The sequence below is a fragment of the Argiope bruennichi genome, chromosome 8, assembly GCF_947563725.1.
Source record: "Argiope bruennichi chromosome 8, qqArgBrue1.1, whole genome shotgun sequence".
NCBI lineage: Eukaryota > Metazoa > Arthropoda > Arachnida > Araneae > Araneidae > Argiope > Argiope bruennichi.
Window position 1 is genome coordinate 58,545,666 of NC_079158.1, and position 24,158 is coordinate 58,569,823.

Consider the following 24,158-nt stretch of genomic DNA (forward strand, 5'->3'; position numbering starts at 1 on the left):
GCCTATACATATTTATATTTAACATTAATAAATGAATATGGATGAACTAGAAATATTTTACTTGGAGATATTTAAATCTAATAACCTAAACTTCAAGTTTTTATACTTTGATAAAAAATAATATTGAAAGATTCCCTATTGCATATATACATACTTTTCAAAAAATATATAAATAGCTTTCAAATATCAAGGCATGTCATAAAAAGACTAAAATAACCTGTTACCACTTGTAAGAGAAAAAACAACTAATTTCCTCATACATTTGCTACTGAGAAAAGAGGTGAAATTCAGTTTTCTTAAACGTGTTTTTTGCATTCTTCTTATATAAAAATCCATTTCTTTTCATGGAAATCTTTCTCCATTAAGAGTTATTTAATTTCCCTAAAAACGAGTTCTTCTTTGCAAGCCTTCCTCGTTATCTTTCTAAATGCCATAGAACAAATGAATAAAAACTAACAAATTTTGGATTTTTGCCATATTGTACAAATACACTAAATATTTCTCGAAATCTTACACACTCGAAACTTTATTTTAAATGAATTTTCATTCCCATTACCAAGCAATAAACATATATATCAGACTACAAAACCACCTGTTAGTCCAACGGTCAGTCTACGCCAACCGGTCGCGCTTGACACGAGCTAAGCAATACCACCTCCCCCAAGGCCGAACACGTCTTCGTTCGTTTCAAAAATTAAAATAACCGAAAGAAAGCAATGAATAACTTGATCTCCCTCATTCGCTTGCTGGCCACTTCCAAGGGTACACTTCGAACATCGAAAGTGTGGTTGTCGAACCTCCCTCCTGTTTCACCACCCTCTCACGCCTGCGGTCAACCAAAAGAGTGTATCATACGCCCATACCACAGTGATGCGTCCGGATTGATGAGCACGTGGGAGGATGCACCCTCATCCGGATCAAGAATGACTAAATTTCTAGACATCAGGATCTTGCAGGTGGTTTATAGGTGACTGCCATCATGTTCTTTTTCAAGGTAAGTAATTTGATAATTCATTCTAATTGTTAATTGCCTGTGGCTTATTAATTAAGATTGATATAATGAGATGTATTAATTGAATATTCCATTAAAAATGTTATTTTTAGCATATAAAGATTCCATATGATTATTTCTACATTAATTATTAACGTAATGAGAAAAGTAATCGACATGCATTGGTAACTCATCTAAATTCAATAGAATAAAGATGAACGTCATAATGTATTTCTACATTAATTATTAATGTGATTGGAAAAGTAATCGACATGCATTGATAATTCATCTAAATTCAATAAAATAAAGATGAACGTCATAACGTATTTCTACATTAATTATTAATATAATTGCAAAAATAATTGACATGCATTGGTAATTCATTTAAATTCAATAGAATAAAGATGGACGTCATAATGTAATTTTACTGAAGTATAATCATTTTTATTAATTTTGTATGCCATGATTTTATTCATTTTATTACTTTTATTCGAGACTTCAAACTAAGTTATTACTTCTCTAAAATGCATGATTTATTCCAAAATTAGAACAATGCCTTTAATGTGTATAATGTTAACAAAAATTATCTATAATTTTTTTTTATTTACTGATTTATTTATTTATTTCACAACTTCATATTTATTTTTTACATTTTTAAAATTATTTATTTAATTTATATTTTTTTCATTATTTATTTATTTTTAATTATTTTTAATTGTTGTTTTAATTATTCTTAATTATTATTTTAATTATTTTTAAATATTTATTTAATTTATATTTTTTTATTATTTTTTTAAATTTATATTTTACATTTTTTAAATTTATTTTTTGCCAATAAGATTTTTAATCACTTGAACTCTGAATTAAATTCCTTATAAGATGAAGCATTTTATCGAAATCTTTATAGTTATTTTAATGCATATGAAAATGTAAAAGATACTTGAATATATCCAAATACATTTTAAATCAAATAGAACTTTGACATTAATACCTATTTAAATATAAAAGAAAAAGAATTGATGCAAGAATCAAATGTGTTATTGTATGCGAAAGATATTAAAGGACTTTTAAGCAATAAATAAATTAATAAATTAAAATAAAGATGGAGATAATTTTTGTACACATGACTGATTCAACTTTACTGAGATATAATTACTTTGATTAATTTGGCATGCCATGGTTTTATTCATCGTTTTATTTTGTATTCTGACTCCATTCCAAATTCTTATTTCTCCAAGATGCGTGATGAACTCCAAAATTAGAACAATGCTTTTAACGTGTGTCAGGTGAACAAAAATTATCTCTATTTTTTTATTTATATTAATTAATTAATTAATTAATTGCTTTAATCATTCCTTTTCCACATAATTCTTGTATCGTTTCTTTTTCATTTACATTAAATAAGTATTAATCTCAAAATACTATTTAATTTAAAACGTATTTGGACATATTCAAGTGTTCTTTGCAATCTTATATTCATTAAAATAACAATAAATGTTCCGATAAAATGTTTCGTCTTTCTGAGAATTTAATTCATAGTTCAAGCGATTGAGAAACTATTGACAAAAATATATTTAATATTTTTAAAATATGTAAAAAATATTTTTAATATTTTTAAAATATGTAAAAAATAAACAGGAAGCTGTGAAATAATATTTAAAAAAATGTAGAAATCAGTAAAAATTTTCTGTTAATTAAACAAAAAAAAAATTACAAAAACATTAAATACCACATAAAAACTAAACATTTCGAAGTTTTGAAACCTTTTTTACGTTAAAATACGAAATAAGGAAAAATTCAATCAATTTAAAATTTTAAAATTTCACCCACAAATATCCTTTACATTCTTATATGAATCAAAATAGCAATAAATGTTCCGAAAGAACCCCTTATATCATTACAAAATTATAGTTCAGAATATTTTTGGAAATTATTAGCAAAAACTTCAAAAATTATAAAACATTAATAAAGCGATAAAATTATATTAAAAAAAAAAATCTTAGAAATCTTTACAATTTTTCAATAGTTTGATCCAAAACTAATTCTTGAAATGACACGGTATACCATGAGAGAATTAGAAATTTCTACTTAAGAACTATAATTAAAATGGGAACAATGGTAATTTTTTAAGAAGTAGGATAAAATTTTTAAAATGTCGGTATGTGCCTTGTATAAAAATAATTTTGAAACTAATGTTTAATCCTTAGCCTTTCTTTTTCAATGACAATCAATTTTTAAAAGGTAGCAGATCGGGAAAGCTAATTGAAATCATTGTCAGATCAGACAATTAAAATGTTTTCTTTTGTAGTCTAAAAATAAGGGTTGTTTCCACATTAGATGTACTTAATACATTACAATCTATCGAAGTTTATTTTTAAATTCCAAAGATGCATTCAGTTTATACGTTGAGTTATCTCCCGATTATTTCTGAAAGTATAGAAGCAGCCACGAGTAGCCGAATTTTTAGTAAATCCGAAAGGAACGCAAATCGACATTAAAATGTGTTTTGAACAATTTTTATTTACAGTAAGATACTTATACATGCATAACAACATAAAGGGCTTCAATTATAGGAATTATTTATTAGGTCACATTTTTTGCAAACACACACACACACACATTTGTTTTCGTTTACTCTCTCTCTCTCTCTTTCACCCTGTGTGTGTGTGTGTGTGTGTGTGTGTGTGTGTGTGTGTGTGTGTGTGTGTGTGTGTGTGTGTGTGTGTGTGTGTGTGTGTGTGTGTGTGTGTGTGTGTGTGTGTGTGTAACGACATTTTGGAAATAAAAACCATGGATAACTAAACGCGTTGAGAAATCTGATTTCAGTTTTGATTCTTATCATGAATTCCTCTTTACTGTATAAAAAAAATCTCGCTTAGAAATCTTAAATTTTTAAACTGCTTTTTGCCTATTGCAAATTGCAGCTATTAGAATTAGATTTTTTTTTAAATTCATGATAGCTAAAATAATTCAAATATAAAATTTGGTTTTTCTAAAAAATAACTTTTATATTAATATACATTTCTTATTTATTGCTTGCTTATTATTATATTACTAATATATATTACTAATTTATTACATATTTATTATATTACTTATGCATTAATTTTAACGGAATGTGATTTTTCGTTTAATCTTGGTATTCTATATTTTTTTTTCTTTTTTTAATTTCGAAAATTATCCATACAATTCCTAAAGATTTACTATTTTATTGGCATTCGTATTATTTAATATACTACCAAAAAGTATTTGTCCCTATTCAAAAAAACTATAAGATTTTTCAAAAAAATGAACGAAATAGAAATTTCAACATTTTCTTGATTCTCTCAGCTAAAATAATGTGAAATCCTTTGATTAAATTATTAGCATTTTCTTTTCTTTTTCTTTTCTATTTTTTTCTTTTTTTATTTTTTTGCTTGTATACTTTAATTACTTTTTGATATCTTTCGAATTAAATTAAAAATTAAATAAATACATAGAATGCATATAAAAAATATGGTGGTACTAAGCAATTTAATAACAATAGCCTTTGACTGTAAATACAATCAATCGTGCATAAAATGAAAAATAATGCATTAAATCCCATTTATCCGGGAGGGGGATGTCGTGACAGTTCCGATTCGTTCTTAATCATTTCGAGTTCATTCTTAATCAGTTAATTCGTTTTCAGTTTGAATATTTTTTTAACGGCGTTTTTCGTTCGTTTTTTAAACGGCGCAAAGGATATAAAACTTCGATTATGTGTCATTTTCGGTGTTCAAAAAAATTTTAATCTCCTAAGAGCAGAAATCGCTTTCAATGAGTATATGAACAATTTTACAATTAATGATTGAATAGAAAAGAAATTTAATTTAAGCAATAATAAAGAAGTATGAAAAGAACTTAATACTTCTTCCTTTGCAGATATAACAGACTCCATTAAAAATTTATTTTGTTTATCAAAAGATTAATGAAGAAATATTAAACTAACTAATTCTATTCGTAATGTTGTATTTATTACTCATAGATAATTAGTGTGCCAGATGACGATCAAAAATTTTATTACTTTGTCCTATACGTAGTGTAGAGAAAGTATAGTAATCGAAAAAAATTAGAAATCGAGATTTTGATGAATCTTCACGTTTTAGACCTCCCTGAATTCTATAAACGCATAGCTGGAAAATGTCTGTCTGTCTGTGGTAAAGATAATTCAAAAGCTACGATGAGCTGCAAAAGCTACAATGATTTGATCTACAATGTTGAAATTGGATGCATGGTCTTTAAGCCAAATTTGCAGATTTCTGACAAATTTTGGGCAAAATCTGTTTAAAGGAAGTCCATCTTTCCGGCTGTTCGAATACAAGTTAACACGATGATTACAAAATGAAAAGAACTGGATAAATAAAATTCAGTACACAAATTTAAAATCTATAGTGTAAACATCTGACAAATTTTGAGCTAAATGCAACTATCGGTTTACTGTCTGTCGGTCTGTACTTTCATAAACATGTAAACGCGATAGTTCAAAAATGTAGTAGTTTAAATATATTAAATTTGGTATCAGATTTTGTGATTACAAGTGCAGTTTTGTGTCAAATTTTTCTATCGATCTGTTGAGGAAAACGTGTCTAAAGCACAGAGTTTTGGATAGTATTAATGTATACCAACGTATAACGTATATTTTTAAACGTTCCCCTTATTCTATTAGTCGCATTTTGAAAGATAATTTAGATGCACAAAAGTTTTAAACAAAAATGTTCCACGTTTCTGCAAAAAAAAACTTATCATGAAGCTTATAATGTGATTATTTTAAATTAATTCAACTGTCAGTTTAAGTAAGATATGCCAATTGAATCTTAGCATATCCTCAAAGTAATTGTTGTCAGGTATAAAGTAATAAAATTAAAGGCTTCATAATCCGAATGGTTGATAATTTTTAGGTTTAAAATGTGATTATGTCTAAAATATATTATTAAATATTGCTAATACAAAAGGATATCTGTATAAAAATTTTCTTGCTTTGAATAAATTCTAATACTTCCAGAAACATTGGTCATCCGAGGCAGATTATACATTCAAAATTTTATCTATTGTTTTGAATCATTTCTAGAAGCATCAAACATTATTGAAATTTTTTTAGAAACATCGGACTCCATTATGAATGAAAAATAGATCCTTAATTTCTTTTTGTTTGTTTCGAATCAATTCTAATATTTCCAGAATCACCGTCATACCGAAACAGATTATACATTCAAAATTTTCTATATTGTATTTAATCCTTTCTGGAAGCATCAAACATTGCTGTAATTTATTAGAAACATCGGACTCCATTATGAATGAAAAATAGATCAATTTCTTTTTGTTTGCTTCGAATCCTAACATTTCCTGAAACACTGGTAATACTAAGGCAGATTATACATTCAAAATTTTATCTGTGTTTTTTTGTTGTTGTTGTTTGTTTGTTTGTTTCTTTTTTTTTTTAATTATTTGTAACTTTACCAGAAACACCGGTAATACCGAGGCAGATTATACATTCGAAATATTATCTGTTGTTTTGAATCATTTGTAACTTTTCCAGAAACATCAAAGTAAATCTTTAAAGAAGACATCGAATTTTCAAGCAGGCAACTACTGAATCACCTGCAAAACAAGTGCACTTCCACCCAAAAAGCCATTAAGCTCTTCTCAAAGCTCATAGCGCGTCAAACATTGTGAGCTAAACAATCAATTATGCCTCTTAAATGATTTGCCTTGACCTGCAAGAAAGGGCTAGTTCCAATGTTGCCTATCCTGAGCGATGAGGTCATTGGAATGATTCCGGGTATCATGACTTCTGCTGTCATTTCACTGATATTAACTGGCATTTAACGAGGCTTTCTTTTGCCCAAGTCGATGATTGCATAATTCATTTCTGTTGATGGTGTTTGAAGAAATAAACAGGTGAACTGTTGTCAGGATAATTGACAGATACTAATAGTTACTTTAATTGGACAAGAATTACGAAAGGTTTAAAATTACTTTAAAAGGTTCTTTTTATTTATTTATGTATTATTTTCCTCGCTTGTCTGAAATTAGCCGCGCCAAATTGTTTTCGAAGATGTGTAGGTGTTAGGATGGATGTGGTTGAAATAATAAACAAAAAAGATGCCGTTTTATGCATATTGTTACTTTGTTAGTTGGAAAACTTCAACTTTAAGTTGACTTTTAACAAAGTGTGACAAAGAATGACCTCGTGAAATGAACAAAATAATAATTATTAAAGTCAAATTTACAAATAGTAACCATTTAACTTTTTTTTAACTAACTACCATTGAGTCAACAGTAAAAAGATATAATAACCAGACGAAAATTTTAAAACTTGCTAATCGACGTTATTATATTTTCTGGAAAATATTTATATAAATTTATATCAATGATAATGGCAAACAAAATTCTTTTTCCACAGAATCTTTTAAACTAATCGAAATATTTTTATGCTTAATTTTTGTTAAAAATTTATATCCTAAGATCTTAAATAAAAGAAAGTAAAATCTTACATCATTATAAGTGGAGGATTACATTGAGATGCAATTTGAAATTTAGTTGTTTTCTGATACAATGACGAAATTGGAAATTACTTAAAATAAAAGTTGTTGTATTATGGATAAACACAAATCTAATGCAAAACACTAAGATCGAAATATTTTAATGAAAAATATTCTTAAAAAATAATAATTTCTTTTTAATAAAATAATAATTCTCTTTTTAAAAATTTTTCCTAAAGAATAATTACTACATAAGTCATTAAAAAAAGATTAGCGCAAAAGAATAATGATTCTAAAAATTCTAGATATTTACTTTTATTCATATACTTTCATACGTATACAAAACATAATTTATTATGAAGAAAATTTCCGTTATTATTTGGAACAACAGCGGCCTCATTAAAATCAGCGAGAGTAGTCTTCTCGAAACTTTCTCGCATACTACTTAATAAAATTCCTTACGCATGGCTTTTGAAACTTGAACTACACGTTTTGAACGTTAGACAAAATTGTGAACGCCGGGAGTAAGCGATATTTTAAACATCATCTATCTTCAGCGCGTGGTTTCTAATGTAAAACCGGACTAAGTTCACAAATTGTACACCAAATTACTTATAATACAACGTGTGGATGTGTTCTAAATTTTTTACTCTTTCGTCTTTTTATTTATCGTACAGAAAGTATAGAGAAAATATTTTAATGGTAAAAAAAAAATTGAAATTCTAGATTTTGAATAATCTCCACGTTTCAGATGGCCCTAAGTACGAAAAACACGTTTTTGGCATTATGTCTGTCTGTCAGTCAATCTGTCTATAAATAAGATAACTCAAAAATTCTTTAAGATAGACGGGAGGAATTAGCAAAAAAAATTTCGAATTCATGGAATTCGAAAACCTAAAAATTCCTCAAAATCTCAAGTTCAATTTTTTTTTTTTTTTACCAATTGTAATATTTTCTCTATACTTTGTAAACAACGAAATAAAAAAAAAAGATTAACCATCAATTAATTCAATAGCAAGAGTAGATCAAATTCTCAGCTTTTCCTGATTGCTCCCACCCACCATCCCCACTCTTCATCCCCTGCTGCATGTCCTAAAATCTTTGTATGAGGGAAAATGAAAATTAATTTTTGTATTTTAAATTCGAGCTTGAGAGCTAGCCACAGAGGGGCTACTAGTCTTTCTACAGTACAGCCTAGTACAGCCTTTCTTCTAGTACAGCCACTATTTTTTTATCGTTTCAAGAATTCTAGTTACATTCTACCTTTTAAATTTTCAAATTATTTTTGTCACATTTTCTTTCCAGGTGCTATTTATTTTTGTCTGTTTCGTCCTCTTACATCTACCAGTCAGTGACAGTGAAATCAGCAGAGGAATTCCCTGCATAAAGAGATTAAACCAGTTGTATTGCCCATCGCCTGGTCAAAACTATCCTCAGTAAGTAAGAAATTGAGCAACTAATCATATGTTTTTTTTAACTTGATATTGTTTTGAATTACTATTTCTCTTTCAATTAATCGGCTATCACTGTTACTTATTACTATATTTCATTTATATTATTTACGTTTTTCTTAGCGCTTGGCAATTTTATTATTTACTAATCGCCTTTAGTGACCAGCTAATTGCCCCGTGATATTATTTGTATTTATTGTTATTTAAATCATTCAGATACAATTTCATGACACTGCTTCTGTCAAATTGTTAGATATTAAAGCCGTATTTTTTTTCTTTCTTATTTAACTTCTGTTTATTGCGTACATGAATCTTACCAGTGAAGACCAATTCCATAACATCATGGTGTTATTAAAACTGTGAATGAATTTATTTAGCAGTATTGTAACATCATTTTTTTATTTATCTTGTGAATTACGCAAATATTAATCAGAATCTTTCTTCTTTAGCTTTCAACAATTAAAGAAAATCATATGATAAAATATACCTGAAACAAAGAAAACGGTTTTAATTTCAGAACAGTAATGTAACTTTTTAAATTAAATTAGGCCAACAAAATATATTTAAAAACTTACCAAAATTCGGCTATTAAACTGATATACTTAAAAAGACAATTTTTTTAAATTTTGAAATGACATAAAATTTATTTTTGTTGCTGCAATATTTTTAGAATCTATCTAGAAAAAAGTACCAAAAATTGGTTTAGTTTGTAATCAATTAAAATTTTAATTAAAAGTTCAAAGAACCTCTCCCAGATGCACAGTTCCATTTTCCAAGATGTGACAAATTTCGTAACTGTAGATCAAATAGTCTGGCCTGTAAATCGAGGGCAGACATACACAAATTCATCTTTATTATTAGTAGCGATAGATATATAGCTCGTAAATTCTTTTATTATAATACAATTATATTTACAGGCAAGCATATTATCTGTAAATGGCACTATACGGCACATATGATGCTTTATGAAAAAAACTGTTCAAAATGCTCTGTAGAGGAAATCTTATATATGCATTCGAAATTTAGTTGCTTCTTATACTATTTCACTAAAAAAGGATTACTCAAAATTTTAAGCAAATTTTAAACCATATTGTAGCTTTATATCACCCTTTTTAACCATATAACTGAATCTTTAAAATTTGCATAATAGATTAATATAAATTATTCAAATTTTAGTTCGATAAGAGACATAAACAAAAGCTGAATGAGGAAAAAAAGTGTGATCGTAAAATCTCTCTCTTATGAAAAAAATATTGCAAAAGAACCATTGAATATAATACTTTAAATGTTATATTATGTAATAATCGTGTTCTCGTTTTTTTAGTCCAATATATAGTGCAACTAATCACATATTGACTATGCCCACCCGATCTGAGGCACACAGATAAATTTGAATGACTAGAACGCCGTGATAGGCATTGGCTGGAACTAATATTGAAATGAAGGCCATCACCAGCCACAGTATAACTCTTCCCGTAGGAAGCACGGCCCGTCATCAGTAGGATATAGTTGACCCCACGCCATTTCTGTACTCACTCGGATGGTAAGAACTCCCACCATGCCTGAAGCATCTCATCCTCGTATCTGAGTCCCCCCCCGGTGGGAGAGATAGCGCAACTAATATAGAAACAGAGATTTTACATTTGATTACTATCAAAATGACACCAACGAAGAAAGAAATTCAATGTGTTCTTTGATTCCATGATTTCAAATCTGATATTATTGTACAATGTCAATTTTGGGATTATATAAAGTATAAAATGTTTGTAATACCAGTTGAAGATACTGATACACTCAAAATTAAGATCACAGATCCTGTGTCTAGTGTTAAAGTCAAAATATTGGATAATACGTAGCGAAAATGGGAATATTGTCTTGACATTTTTCGAGCTACCAAGAGTGCTCAGATTGAAACTTGCCGGAATACTGGTATAGGGGTAGCGCGTCTTCCCCGTGATTTGGGCGTCCCGGTTTGGGCATGGTTGTTCATCCGTTGTTCTATCTGTGAGATGTGTGACTGTGCCCTCCTGTAAAAAAGGTTTGTGCAAGCGAATCAGTGATGCGTGAGTAGCAAAGTCGTACTCTTGGCATTAGTTGGCGCTACTATAAAAATAGGAGACGCTCCCCCTCCGGCTTAAATCTGTGCGGGTTGAGGTTCGAACTCGCAACGTTAGGATTCATAGCCGAGTAACAAAGCCACTAGACAAAAGTGTACACTCTTCACCGGAAGTTGTTAACTGGCTTATAATGTTACCACCACAAATCGCTGCCTTCGTAACAGCGGGCTTGTCCGTGGCAAGTGCCATAAGAAACAACAACATTGACATTTATTGCCGTAAGAGGCTTTATTAAAAATATTACGCACATCTTTACGATATATCGAAACACCCACATACCAAATTATAGCAATTTTTCTTACAACAAATTTTTAGAATAAAAAGGTTTGAAACCACCTTATACTTTTATCTCATTGCAGTTTGAGTTTATTAACATTGTATAAAAAAAAAGAAAAAAAGAAACTGAAGTACTATTTATAAAACTATTGTTTCATGTTGCAAGTACTTTTTTTTTTTTTTTTTTTTGCTTTGTTTCTCAAATATTCTTTAAAAAAATGTTTCCTTCCATTTTATCTTGCACTTTTTCAGGGAGAAAATTGAAACTTTCATTGATGAAAATAAAGCCCTCATCAAACGAATGGTCGGTGATTACACCAATGCTCCAGTGGATAGCGAAATCCCCGAAAGTTTCGAAACATATGACGGGAAAAAAATTCATGTTAGATCTAAAAGAGCTAGTCCTAAAAACTCCTACACAGCTTCATCTTCATCGAATAAGTAATTATTTTTCAGTTTCTTTCTCTTTTTGTGATGATTGAAATGATTTCTTTTGATCCACAATGAATAAATCTTTGATATCTGAAATGAACTTTACAATTTGATAAACCATTTATTTAAATGTGAAACCTTTCCTGGTTACAGAATATTTCCTTTCAATTTTGTTGAATATGTTATTATGGAATGATTGCTTTGAATTATTATTGGGATCATTATTATGAAATGACTTCATCGATTTGTTATTGTAATGTTTCATTTAAAATACAGATTAATAGAAATCGTTTGAATACTTTCATTAAATGTTTTAATGACTTATATAAACGACTAGAAACATTCAATGCGGGATTTTTATATCATCTACTGAAAATGAATTTATTTTTAATGAGCTAAAAATTTCAGATGAGTCGATTTTCCAAAATCGCGATTTTAAAAGCGTGTAGCTGATTGTTATATGCGAAGATAGAACCTGGGACCTTGTGGTTCGCAGCTGAGTAACATGACCACAATACAAAAGCAAATGCCAGTGTAGCGTAGCTGTTAACTGGCTTATAAGCTTTCACCACAAGCGAAACGAATAAGCATCAAAATTTGTAGTCAACGTGAAATTTTGCTGTCAAAATATTTAAAATGTTACAAAAAGCATTTTAATGAATCTTTTTATCAAAAACAACAGTATTTGAATTGAATGGTATACAATGATTAAAAAAATTGTGGGTTAGTCACAGATGAATTATTTTTTGACTATTCATTTCGTATAATTCTAAACACGTTGATCATATTCGAGGATTGGTGAAGACTGCCGTTAACAATTAAAGACATTATTGTACAAGTTGCTAAATCGAAAACGTCCAAAATTATCTGAATTGTGATGATTTAATTCACGAGTTTTGCATCCGGATAATGCGCCTCCACAAAATGCTATTACTATTTTTGAAGTTTTTTCAAAAAAAAATTAATATAGCTCTACAAGAATCATTTTCACTAGATATGACATCATATGATTTTTTTCTTCTATTTTCACGGTAGAAACTGCCTCTCTGTGATCACTTTTCTTTATCTATTAATGCAATAAAAAAAACTAAGGAATTTTACGGAAACGACTTTAAAGCTTGTTTTGAGGATCGGAACGATGCTAGCAGAAATATTTTGTAATTAGAGGATATTGCTTTGAAGAAGATGAAGATTACTTCAAGAAAATTGTGATAATTACTGAGCATTAAATTATGTGCTTTGTTTTATAACAACAATGATAATATTTTTTTCTCGCAAAATATATTGTGTGAGCTTTGTATATCTATTTAAATGCAACTCTAATAAGTATATTATACTTTTAAGGCATTGCATATAAATAGAAATTCCCTTTTTAGTCTGTGTTTGGTAATCTATTCGCAAAAGAAGCTAAATTACTTTCTCGTATAAGTATACAAAAAATATAATAATCGTCAAAAAATTCGAACTAAAGATTATAATTAATTTCTACATTTTAGACTCCCCTGAATTCCAAAAATACGTGTTTTTGGAAGTGTATGTATGTTTGTGACAAAGATAACTGAAAAATGCTTTGAGCTGTGAAATAAACAGGCCGAAAACTAAATTTGTGGATTTCTATCAAAATCCATTCTGAGGAAGTCTGTATGTCTGGCTGTTCGAATATAAATTAGAAAAATAACTACAAAACGAAGAGAGCAAGATAAATAAAATTAGGTGCTCAGATTTAACATAGACTTTAATATAGACATTCTACCAAATTTTGAGCGAAATCCAACAACAGCTTGACCGTCTGAAAGGCTGTACTTTCAAAATCGTGTAAATGCCATAACTTAAATACGCAGTGTCTTTAAAATATCGAATATGGTTTTATGTGGTATACGAATGCGAATATGGTTTAAGTGCAATTTTAAGTCAAATTTTTGTTGTAATCGGTTGGGAAGAACGCATCTGAAACCCAAATTCGGTTTTCGGATACTTTTGATTGCATACAAGGTATAACTCGCCAAGGATCATTCGACAGATTTAGTTAAAATGCTAAATTCTTGCCAAAGGTGCGTATTTAAGTAATATATATATATTTCGTATATATATATATATTTCGTAACTATTGTAAGCCAATGCCTTGCAAGGCGTTCACTAGGATAGCATCTTTATAAGAGAGAATACGAGAAAGTTTTAGGGAGACCACTGCCACTGTTTTTTTTAAAACAATGTCAAAAAGTATTCTATTTTATAGTTTTAATTGAATTCGCTTTTAATTACATTTTTAAATTAATCACAATTTTTAAACATTCACAAATGAAGCTTTTTATTATTGGATTCATTATAAAATTTTATATTGGTAATACAGATATCCGAGACTTGCTTTATTTTAAATAATTCATATCTTGTTGGCTTCGCTTAGTTTTAAAACTTTCATAAAATTTGATTTAAAAAATTATAATTATACTTCTTTTAAACAAAGAACTATAAGAAAAAAAATACTTTCATCTTTTTTTCGATGCGGAAAGTTAGAATTATCTGTCTAATTTCAATGTTGCACTCAATTTAATTTGATAGAAATTATCATTTTCTCGTTTCTCTTAAACGAAAAATCTAAAGATAAAGTATTGTAATTGTTAAAAATTCGACCTCGGGATTTCAATAAATTTCCTGGTTTTAGATCTTTCTGTGTTACAAAAAGAATGATTTGTTTGTTTGTTGATCTGTCTGTTCGTCCACTCACGTATAAATAAACCATACAAATCAAAAAGGAAAAAGGAAAGTTGAATGAAATTTGTCGTGTGATCTTTGCGATGAAGTTGTAAATTCGTGTAAATTTTGGATCCAATTGGTTGGTGGAAAAATTATGAATCCGAAATGAGTACTCGGTTTTTCTTGTCATTATAAGGTAAAGTATATCATACTATGGAAGCATATGATAATATCGAGAGGAGAATGTTCTTACTGGTTATTAAAAATGACAAGAAACTTTATGTAATTTCCCATCACATTTCCCCTAAATTTTTTTAACCGATATAAAACTTTATTTGCCCTTTTATTTTTGATCTTTTTTGTAATTCCTTTCACAAAACATTATTTTTGACTTCGGAAAGTTTTAATAAACATTACTTACATATATAAAAAAAATTATAAATCTGTTTTAAAAAATGCTTTGAACTATTATTTTGAATTGAATCGCAATTTTTATTTTAAGTTTGTTCTTAACCCAAAATAATAATAATTTTTAATTGTTTAAAATACTCTTATTCAAGTGAAACTTTTAGAAACCTCAAAAAATAGTTTAAATATTTCATCTGTTCAGTTCAGTTATATTAACGTTCCAATTTAGAGCAACATCATAGCTATTTCGGTAATTTTGAACCGCGATCAGATGACAAGGATGACATCTGAGCTGACACCCGCCTCCCTCTCCGAACTTCTATGCCACTCGACATCAGCGAGAAGACATTCAGTCACAACGGATTTAGGGCGCACTAGATTCGCTTACATGACGGTTCTTCAATGGAATTGGATCTCGAACCTAATGCCCACTACTTCCGAGGCCGACAACTTCCCAGTAGGCCACCGAAGTTCTTTAAAATATTCCATGTACATTAATAGAATATCTGTTTTGATTAATCTCTTTCAATGAAATTCTTCCATAAATTTTAGTTTCTGATTGTTACAAACCTGTAATTTTGCTACCCGGAACGAATATTGTCATTATGGGAAAAACCGTTGTAAGATCTGTCCTGTGCGTGCTGAACGGGTGCCACGTCAATGACCTGAGAGCTTGGCGACCATTTGGCGATGAATTTGGCGAGTTTGGCGACTAAATGGATCATACTGAAAAGTTCGTGAAGTTTCACGATCCATCCAGTAGGAACCAAGGTACGCCCTGGTAAGTCTGAAGATTCTAGCCTCGCCTCCCGGAACTATAAAAGACGGACACTCTGAAGCTGCATAGAAGTCGTGTGTATCGTCAGAAGTCGTGTGTGAGCGTAGTCGGAGTCGACGACAAGTAAAAAAGATTTGAGAGGATTAGACAGCAAGCAAGCTGCTGAACTACCGATTAAATGTGCTGCATTATTACGATTGATTGGCAGTACTTGTAGAAGAAAAATTTTGTAACATAATGACGAATGCTATCACATAGTTAGTAGGCAAAAAAATTAAAGTGTGACATTTACGTGTATTTCACATCTAGAACAGGCGCATGTGCATAACCAGCAACAAACAACAAAGCAGAATCGGTTTGACCTCAGACTCCAAAATTAAAACTTTGTAAATGATTACCTGATAATCTAAATATTCACTTCTTTAAATCTTCTGTGTTTGTATTACATGAGTTTTTAAGGCAAACGAAATAAATTTTATTATTTAAGAAAGTACAGGGTGTTAAAATAGCCTATTTTTCTTTCAGAATTGACGCTTGTGAGTCTTCAGTTGAGATAGTAACTCCATACTGGGCCTCAAACAGCGCAGGAAAACTGAGAGCTGTTGTCAATACTCAGCATCTGCAACAAGCTATTCATCAGGAAGTTTGCCAGTAAGTTGATAAAACCGAAAAAAATATATAGCACCTTTATCTTCTATATACGAAAGAATATAAATGTATTAAATAATATTTCCTCACTAAAAGTTATTGCAACAAACGATAATTGTTTTCCTACTAAAAGATAGCGTTTTTTTTTTTTTTTTCAATGATAGAGTATTGTTTATTCGACTGAAATTTCCTATATCTTGTGATTTTAAAATTCTAAGAAAGTATTTTTATTCATCTTTTTCGTTATCGGTATATTTCGTTTAATATTTTCATGTAGAAAAAAATAAGATATTTGATTATTTTTAAATTATTTTTATTTAAAAAACTGAGCTAAAATAATGCAAGAACAAGAATGAAAAACTGTAGAATAATGATAAAAAAAAATAAACAAATATCACCATTTTGAATTACTGAGGAATTATGAGTAGGGATGACGAATATTTTCAGAGCGGTTATTACGTAACCAATATCAAAAAGTCACAAATACAAGTGATCAATACTTTTCAAAGAGGGGTGTGATTCAAATCCTTCATACGATCTTACTGATGATATTTCGATTACAGGTTTTGGATCACGATAGAAACTAACAATCGATACGATATCACTGAAATTTGCCGGAGCAGTGACGATACGATCTGTCCAATGGAAGCTCTCGAAAGAAATCTGTGATTGGATTGAAAAGTGAACGGACCGGTTATTGGAATTATCGTATCGTATCATTGAATTGCATATCACTGAAATTTATCGGAGCGGTGATTTCACCGGAAAGTGCGAGGCTTCACTGTAAAGTGCGAAGTCACCGCTGCACTTTACGGGAGTGACCGATATTCGTATTTGATGATGCACTATTCCATACAGATCATTTTTAATTGCTCGTGACATGATTGACTTTGATTATATGTACTCTGTTTACTGATGGCGCCATCTATTGGTAGAATATAGGACTAAAGTAAACATTTTAAAGAAATGACATATATTTTTAACTCATCTTTTCCAGAAAATGATTCACTCTAATAAATAAATTAAATAAATAATTTTGAGAAAAAAAATAAAATTTAAGAAGTAAGCTGAAACAGATAAACTAATTCAATCACACGTTAATTAAATTAGTAAATTAAGTATTAATTACAATTAATAAATTTTATATTTAATATTAAGTAAAAAATTTTAATTAATAATATGATTGAAATAACAGATATTTGGAACGCATATTTAAAAATAACAATAGCAATATTATTTGTTATTCAAAAAATCGTGGATTATGCATCTCTAATTATGAGATGATAGAAGAATCGTTTGCCACCAATCAGATTAAAAGCATTAAGGAATTGTGAAATGACGAAAGAATCGTCTGCCATCTAACAATTTTTTTAATTGGAACTGATTATTAGTTATTAGCTGATAATAAGTTATTTTATGTTCATGGTGATATCTATGCTCTTGATAAATTACTTTTCTCTCTAACTGTTTGTAATCCAGTTATATTAGTTATAATAACATAAATAATATCTGCGAAGGAGCAATATTTTATATTTTATTATAGAGCGTTCAGATTCACATGCTGCCATCATGTGTTTACAAATCATCGATGAAAATAAATTTACAAAAAATATTTGTTCTTATCAAATTTGATTGATCCATTGGAAACGATAGGAATTTTGATTTCAGAATAACACATTTGCAGCATGAATACTTAAATTTTTTTAAAAACTGCAATAAGAAATAATACTCTGTACCAAAGCTTCTTATTCTATTAATACAATTTTCTATAGATACCGTGATTCTGTAATATTTCAAGCTTACAAAAACTTTGGAAGCAAGATCCTCTGCCAAATTTGTCTTTAATATAATCAAGCAAAATATTTTGAAAATCCATCTTGAATTGAAACATGCATTTATATTTAAAATAAATAAACTGAATTAAATATTTTCCTGCTTTTTTTAACGCTTTGACAACGAAATGGTTTTCGCCTCTGTTAAATAAACATAGAAATGTCCGAAATCAACTTGAACCATTATTATAGAGGCAATTAAATCTTCAATCTAATATTTTTTACTCTATCTCGTTTTTATAAAATGTCCATTCATGGAAGGCATCGTGGAATATTTTTTCAATCTAAACAGAATTATAATTATGAAAATTTTAAGATACTTCTTCACCGAAATGTTATTTTATCAATTAAATACTGCATGGCTTGAAAAATGTTTTTCATTATTTATTGAATAATTTTTTTTCTAAAGTATTTTTTTCCTCTCTCAGGTCCACGCAAACAAAAAAGTGTGCTAGCGACTGCAGCTGCGAGCAGAAATACAAATGGCACCGACTTTTAGCTTACGATCCTGACGACGATTGCAAAGGAATTTTCATGGACTGGTTCCTCTTTCCTTCGTGTTGTATCTGTCGATGTACAGCTCCTATTAAAACTAAGTAGAGAAAAAAGCACATTGATTGAGTTTACTTTTTTCATAAATATGCGCTTAACCGAATGACGGTTCATTTATATTATAGGGCTGAAATTTAGAGTTCAAAAGGAATCCATATACTGAATAATTCATTTAAAATGCAATTTAGAATAACAGATGTCTATAAATTTTCTTTACAGTTTTAGACTTCAAAAATTTTAAAACTGTACTAAATATTAACAATTTTCAACATATGATGCAAAAAATTTTGATTCTTATTTTATCAGAATCAGTAGGCATATTATTCAAGAAATATATCAAGACTACTTTACTGTTTCTGTCATCCGGAGACCAAAGCTTTTGTTTCACTTTTAGTTAGATACAAAAAATTCATTTATAAATTGAAACCGTCAAATAATGCTGAACACATTCTGGATTAAAATTTTAAAGTGAATTTAAATCATACATTAACACTTTACATTACTGCACATAGAACATTGAGGAAGTAAAAGAAAGTAACTCTTAATTTTCAAAAGTTTGAAATGTTTCTGCTTTAGAGGAAGGAAATTCTGCTAAGAAATGCAGTCTACATAGAAAATATGAAAAGACAACTCATAAATTTTTGTTTCTTCACTCATACACATCAATGATTCAACCCCCAATAGTACCGACAATGGAATTTAAAGGAATTTTTTAAAACCTCGAAGTTAAGAAAAAGTCTGAAAATTTTAAATAATACTTAAGTACAGTACTGATGGTACCAGGTAATCTTAAAACTCTGAAAGACATGATGTCAAAAATTGTCAGTTTTTTACCAACTATTTGAGAGTTTGTAGATAAGAAAGAAGGACAGTAATTGACCACTTTGTGGCCAATTATCTCGAAGAGAATGTCACTTTGACAAATCGGTCTATGCAAGGATGGACAATGCTAAAGATAGCAGTCGGCCACAACAAATCCTGTCGATACTGCTACGTTCAGTGGTGGCGGGGTGGTCGACTGTACGCAAGATGAAGTACCGACAATGGACTGTCAATACTCCTTCGTTCAGCTGTGGCGGGGTGGTCGGCTATAAATCAGAAATACCAATAACGTCCATTCAGTATTTAATTTCTCTCCGTGTACGCCATTTCCGTTTAAGATTTGATGGTGTAATGCCTATCTTTATTTAAAGTGTAATAAATTTTTACTTGCGTTCCTATTGAAAAAGTATCAAGATAAGGACATCAACAGAAATTCAGAATATTATTAGACAGGATATGAATGATTCCTTGAATATAGTATTTTCTTAATTATTTAACATGCTTATGCAAAAGGCAACTATTGTATGCACATGAATTATAATTTATTTACAGAAGGTAATCACTTGCAAAAAATGATGGCCACAAGACCCCTAAGAAAATAAAGTCCGGCCATCTTTCGATAATCTGACATACCAAATAATTATCTAATCCACATTCTCATTGGTCAATGCCTCAATGACATGTGCATGCGCTTGTCCTTGATTTCATATTGTCAAGTAATGCCGCTATTTTGTTGACTTCCTCTTATTTTCTATTATGCCCAATGATTGTTCCTTGTAAACAGATTCTTCATGTATATTCAATAATCTCCTGAATATTCATTTTCTTTTTCTTCCAAGTGTCAGTTCATTCCACGTGCATTTTTGTGGATAATACTTACAGAAAGGTCTAAACCTTAGCTTCATATTCCAATTCATCATGTTCAATATTGCTAAAGCTTATATATTAAAACTTATCTGAATATGTAATAGAATTATTTATGAAACTAAAACACTTCTCTACAGTAGTCTGTAACTTCCTGTAAAGTTTTGAAAATGTTATAATATTGTAGCTAGAAAAATTTGTGTTTTAAAAATCGGTTTTAGAAAGTCAATGGCCTTAAATTTTGTCTGAAATTAAATGTTTTTGGATAAAAAATAGTGTGAACAGTTTAAGTTAATATAATCACAAATCCTCCCCCTCCCTTCAATGTCAAGTCGTTCAGGATAATATGTACGTCGCGTCGTTGTGATATAATAACAATTTCGATTGATTTTATTTTCAACTGAAAAGTTGTTTATTATATCATGTTCAAGATTTATCAGTGCACCATATGCTATCATAGAGCTTAGAAAATAATAAAAAAGAAAAAGGGCAAAATTCTTTAAAATATTCAAAAAAAAATTGAATATTTTTTTTAAAAATATATGACTAATAATAAATAAGGGATTCTATCAAGATGCAAGTTATTTTCATGAATAATATTAGATCTTATGAAATTTTTTTTTAAAATAAATTTTGGCCTTCGGCTTTACTTTATGGAACTTTAACTGACACCACTTGTTTCAACATCGCAAACTTCATCATGAATTTAAAAATGAGTGTAATACCAATTCATCCAAACGATCATCACTTAATGCTCTTTTAAATATGGTGGATCAAAACCAACAACAATGCACTAAAATTAATTTACATATGATTCTGAAGAAAAGGATGAAAGAATGATACGAACAATTTTGGAAGTTGACAGCAAAACATTCTGTAATTTAAGTCTTTCTTACTGAATATCTATAAAATTTTAACAATTTTTTACTGAATTAAGAAGCAACTGCAAGTCAAAATGTCAACATTGTTACTTTTCTGAACTAAATTCTATAATCGATTTAGTGATACAAATATAAAATTATTTCGTTTTACTGGAAATGGCAAAAAATAAAATAAAAATAAATAAATAAATGTTTGAGTTCAAATCCTGAAAAATCTAGAATAAATTTGTTCTAATAAAAAAAAAAGTGGTAACAGTATTTTGATAATACATTTTTATTCCAGTATGTTCTGTGTACAGAGTTAATTCATTTTTGCAAATGAATTATTGTGTGTAATAATTGAATAAAGCACGAAATATTTAGCAAATTTTTCTCTACTAGATTGAGGCTTATAATAAATTTTATGAATTATTATGCAATTTTATTTACGATTGTTAAAACGCATCGTAATTATTGTGGCATATATTTAAAATCTAAACACTGTTCAAATAATTCGACTTTTATTCATTTTTACATTGCTCTGAAACTTAATTTTGAATGTCCCATTACAGAGACTTTAACTACATTTTATCGTTAATTCATCTCTCTTTATTTTATTAAGTGCAATCTTTCGGATATAAGGTTAATAGATCAAAAATTGTTGTTAACAAGAAATCTTTATTGTGGAAATCTGCTTTCACCCATATTGTTTTAAATAAAATTTTAGATTTTAATTAATACAGTAATAACATTAAAAAAATCTTTGCAGGCATCTTTTAAAAACTGAGATTTTAATTTGTACTAAATTATCTATATTTAATTAAAATGTGATAAAATTTTTATTCCAACAAAATTTAGAATAATATTTTTTTAAGACAGTTTCGATTAAACATGTAACAATGAACACGTTTCACGTTTTTGATTCAAAAAAACAGAAAAACGACAAAAGGAATTTTTCCACAATTCATCTCATCTTTCACATTTTGCTGGATATTTGAAATTTATGATGATTGTACACAAACGACAATTTTATAATCACACTATGTATATCAACAAAACTTTATACTTGAAAATATAGCATTTACACTGTTGCTTTCAGTTTAAAGATTAGCGAAATAATTTTTAGCCTATGTAATAATAGCTAAAAATATATTCAATTTTTAAAAAGTATTTTAACATCATTGTAATCACAAATTCAAGAGACTAAAGAAAAAATTTCGAATTCTCCCTAATCTGAGGTAAAAAGATTCAAATGAGCTAGATGTATAAATAGAATACTTTGGGCAATTTCAAGAAATTGAAAAATGAATACTTTTTAAGAATCGAAGGAATATAGTATTGATGACATTTTTTTTTTCTAGCTTCAAAAACATTAAATAAACATTTGCCATCCTAGCGTCTTCCAAGACGGGCTGCAAGAACGCCAGTACCCACCGTACAATATTAACATTCTCATTGCATCCGAAATTTGTATTGCAATTATGGTTTCTGTTATTTTCGCATTTAAAACAACAAACCACAAAATGACTGGTTTTTCACATTTTAGACTTATTTGCATAGTTATAAAAACTGTTGCAATCTAAAGGCAAAAAAAACGGTAATTATTGAAAATTACATATGATAAATTTAAAATTTACTCACACGATTTTTTTTTTTCATTCAGTATTTGTTTTCCAGTTAAGACTCAAATTTTCATGCAATTGGTTCCCATTAACATCATCATCATAACATTATATGTCAATTTATCGCATTAATCAGGTGATCTGATGTATGACGACACAAGAAAATCAATAGATATTTAAAAGAACAATATGAACTATCTGCTCATTTATCAAAAATAATATATTTTTGAATTTCTGAATAAAATATCGATTATGCTTAATACTAATATTATGTTCACATGAGGCAGAATAAACATTTTGCTTAAAACAAAACACAGTTCTGTCGATTTCGCTGAGATAAGAAATATCTCTTCAATACCTAAATTATATCAATTAAGTATCAGTAAATATATATTTTTTTTAAATTATGGACTTGCAAAATAAAATTTCACATAAAATGTTATGTTTGATTAGCCTTATAAATTTTTGCTGGCTCTTTTTAACAAACTGTCGTCTAGTAAGAAAATCGAGGGGAAAAGTGTACCACACCCCTTCACCAAGTTCCTGATAGGAACACTACAGTTCAGAAATGAAAAAAAGTCAGGAGCGCAAAATTTTCAAAAAGGTATTCGCACCAAAATTGTAAACTTCAAATTTTGATTACATTAGAAAATAACAAGTAATATGTAAAAAAATAAAAATTAAGTCAATTCTTACAACATTTTTTTTATTTTAGTTACTTTTTATTAAATAATTACAATTAATATAAATATGTATATAGATATGACAGAATTACAATATTAAGTAGCAAAATAGAGCTTGGCGACCATTTGGTGACTCAATAGAAATTACTGGACAAATTTAATTAATTAATTAATATTTGAAAAAAACTGTATTAACATCAAGTGTCACCACTACAAGTTTTAAAAAAATGTATTTGAACTTGAGCGGATGAATAAAACGTATTTTTATTAAAGATTGAAAATTTGAACAAGATATATATTTAAAGAGAGTGTGTGAGCTAATAGTAGGAATTAAAAAAAAAAAAAGCCTCTAAAATACATGCTCGATTTACTTTACTTCATTACGAAGCACAAAAGGCGACAATTTGAGTTAATATACTAGAAATTAAGGAAGAACAACCAAGCTGATTTTTTTCTTCTTAACTTTAAAATTTTAAATTCAAATTTAAAATACTAAAAATTAAATTAAAAAAGGTTGTTGTTAAAAATTGTTTCAATCAGTTTGTAACGGTTGCTTCATCACAAAATATTATTTTCTTCTTTAAAGAATAACTTTTCAGAAAATACTTTCCTTATTATTCTGAAA

General features: G+C 28.7%; 1 protein-coding gene across 1 annotated transcript; it reads left to right on the forward strand.

The window, feature by feature from the left end:
- Nucleotides 1-682: 682 nt before the first annotated feature.
- On the forward strand, nucleotides 683-18,743 carry LOC129981613 (protein spaetzle 3-like). Its single transcript, XM_056092525.1, has 5 exons — nucleotides 683-994; nucleotides 8,800-8,930; nucleotides 11,591-11,779; nucleotides 16,176-16,301; nucleotides 18,559-18,743. The coding sequence occupies exons 1-5, from the start codon at nucleotides 980-982 to the stop codon at nucleotides 18,728-18,730; spliced, it is 633 nt and encodes a 210-aa protein (XP_055948500.1). The 5' UTR covers nucleotides 683-979; the 3' UTR covers nucleotides 18,731-18,743.
- Nucleotides 18,744-24,158: the final 5,415 nt, after the last annotated feature.

Bases quoted from the DNA above. Each gene is read 5' to 3' on its own strand.
- LOC129981613 (XM_056092525.1), top strand. The intron at 11,780-16,175 runs GTAATTATTTTT...TTTTTCTTTCAG, and splicing joins GCTTCATCTTCATCGAATAA to AATTGACGCTTGTGAGTCTT. The intron at 16,302-18,558 runs GTAAGTTGATAA...TTCCTCTCTCAG, and splicing joins ATTCATCAGGAAGTTTGCCA to GTCCACGCAAACAAAAAAGT.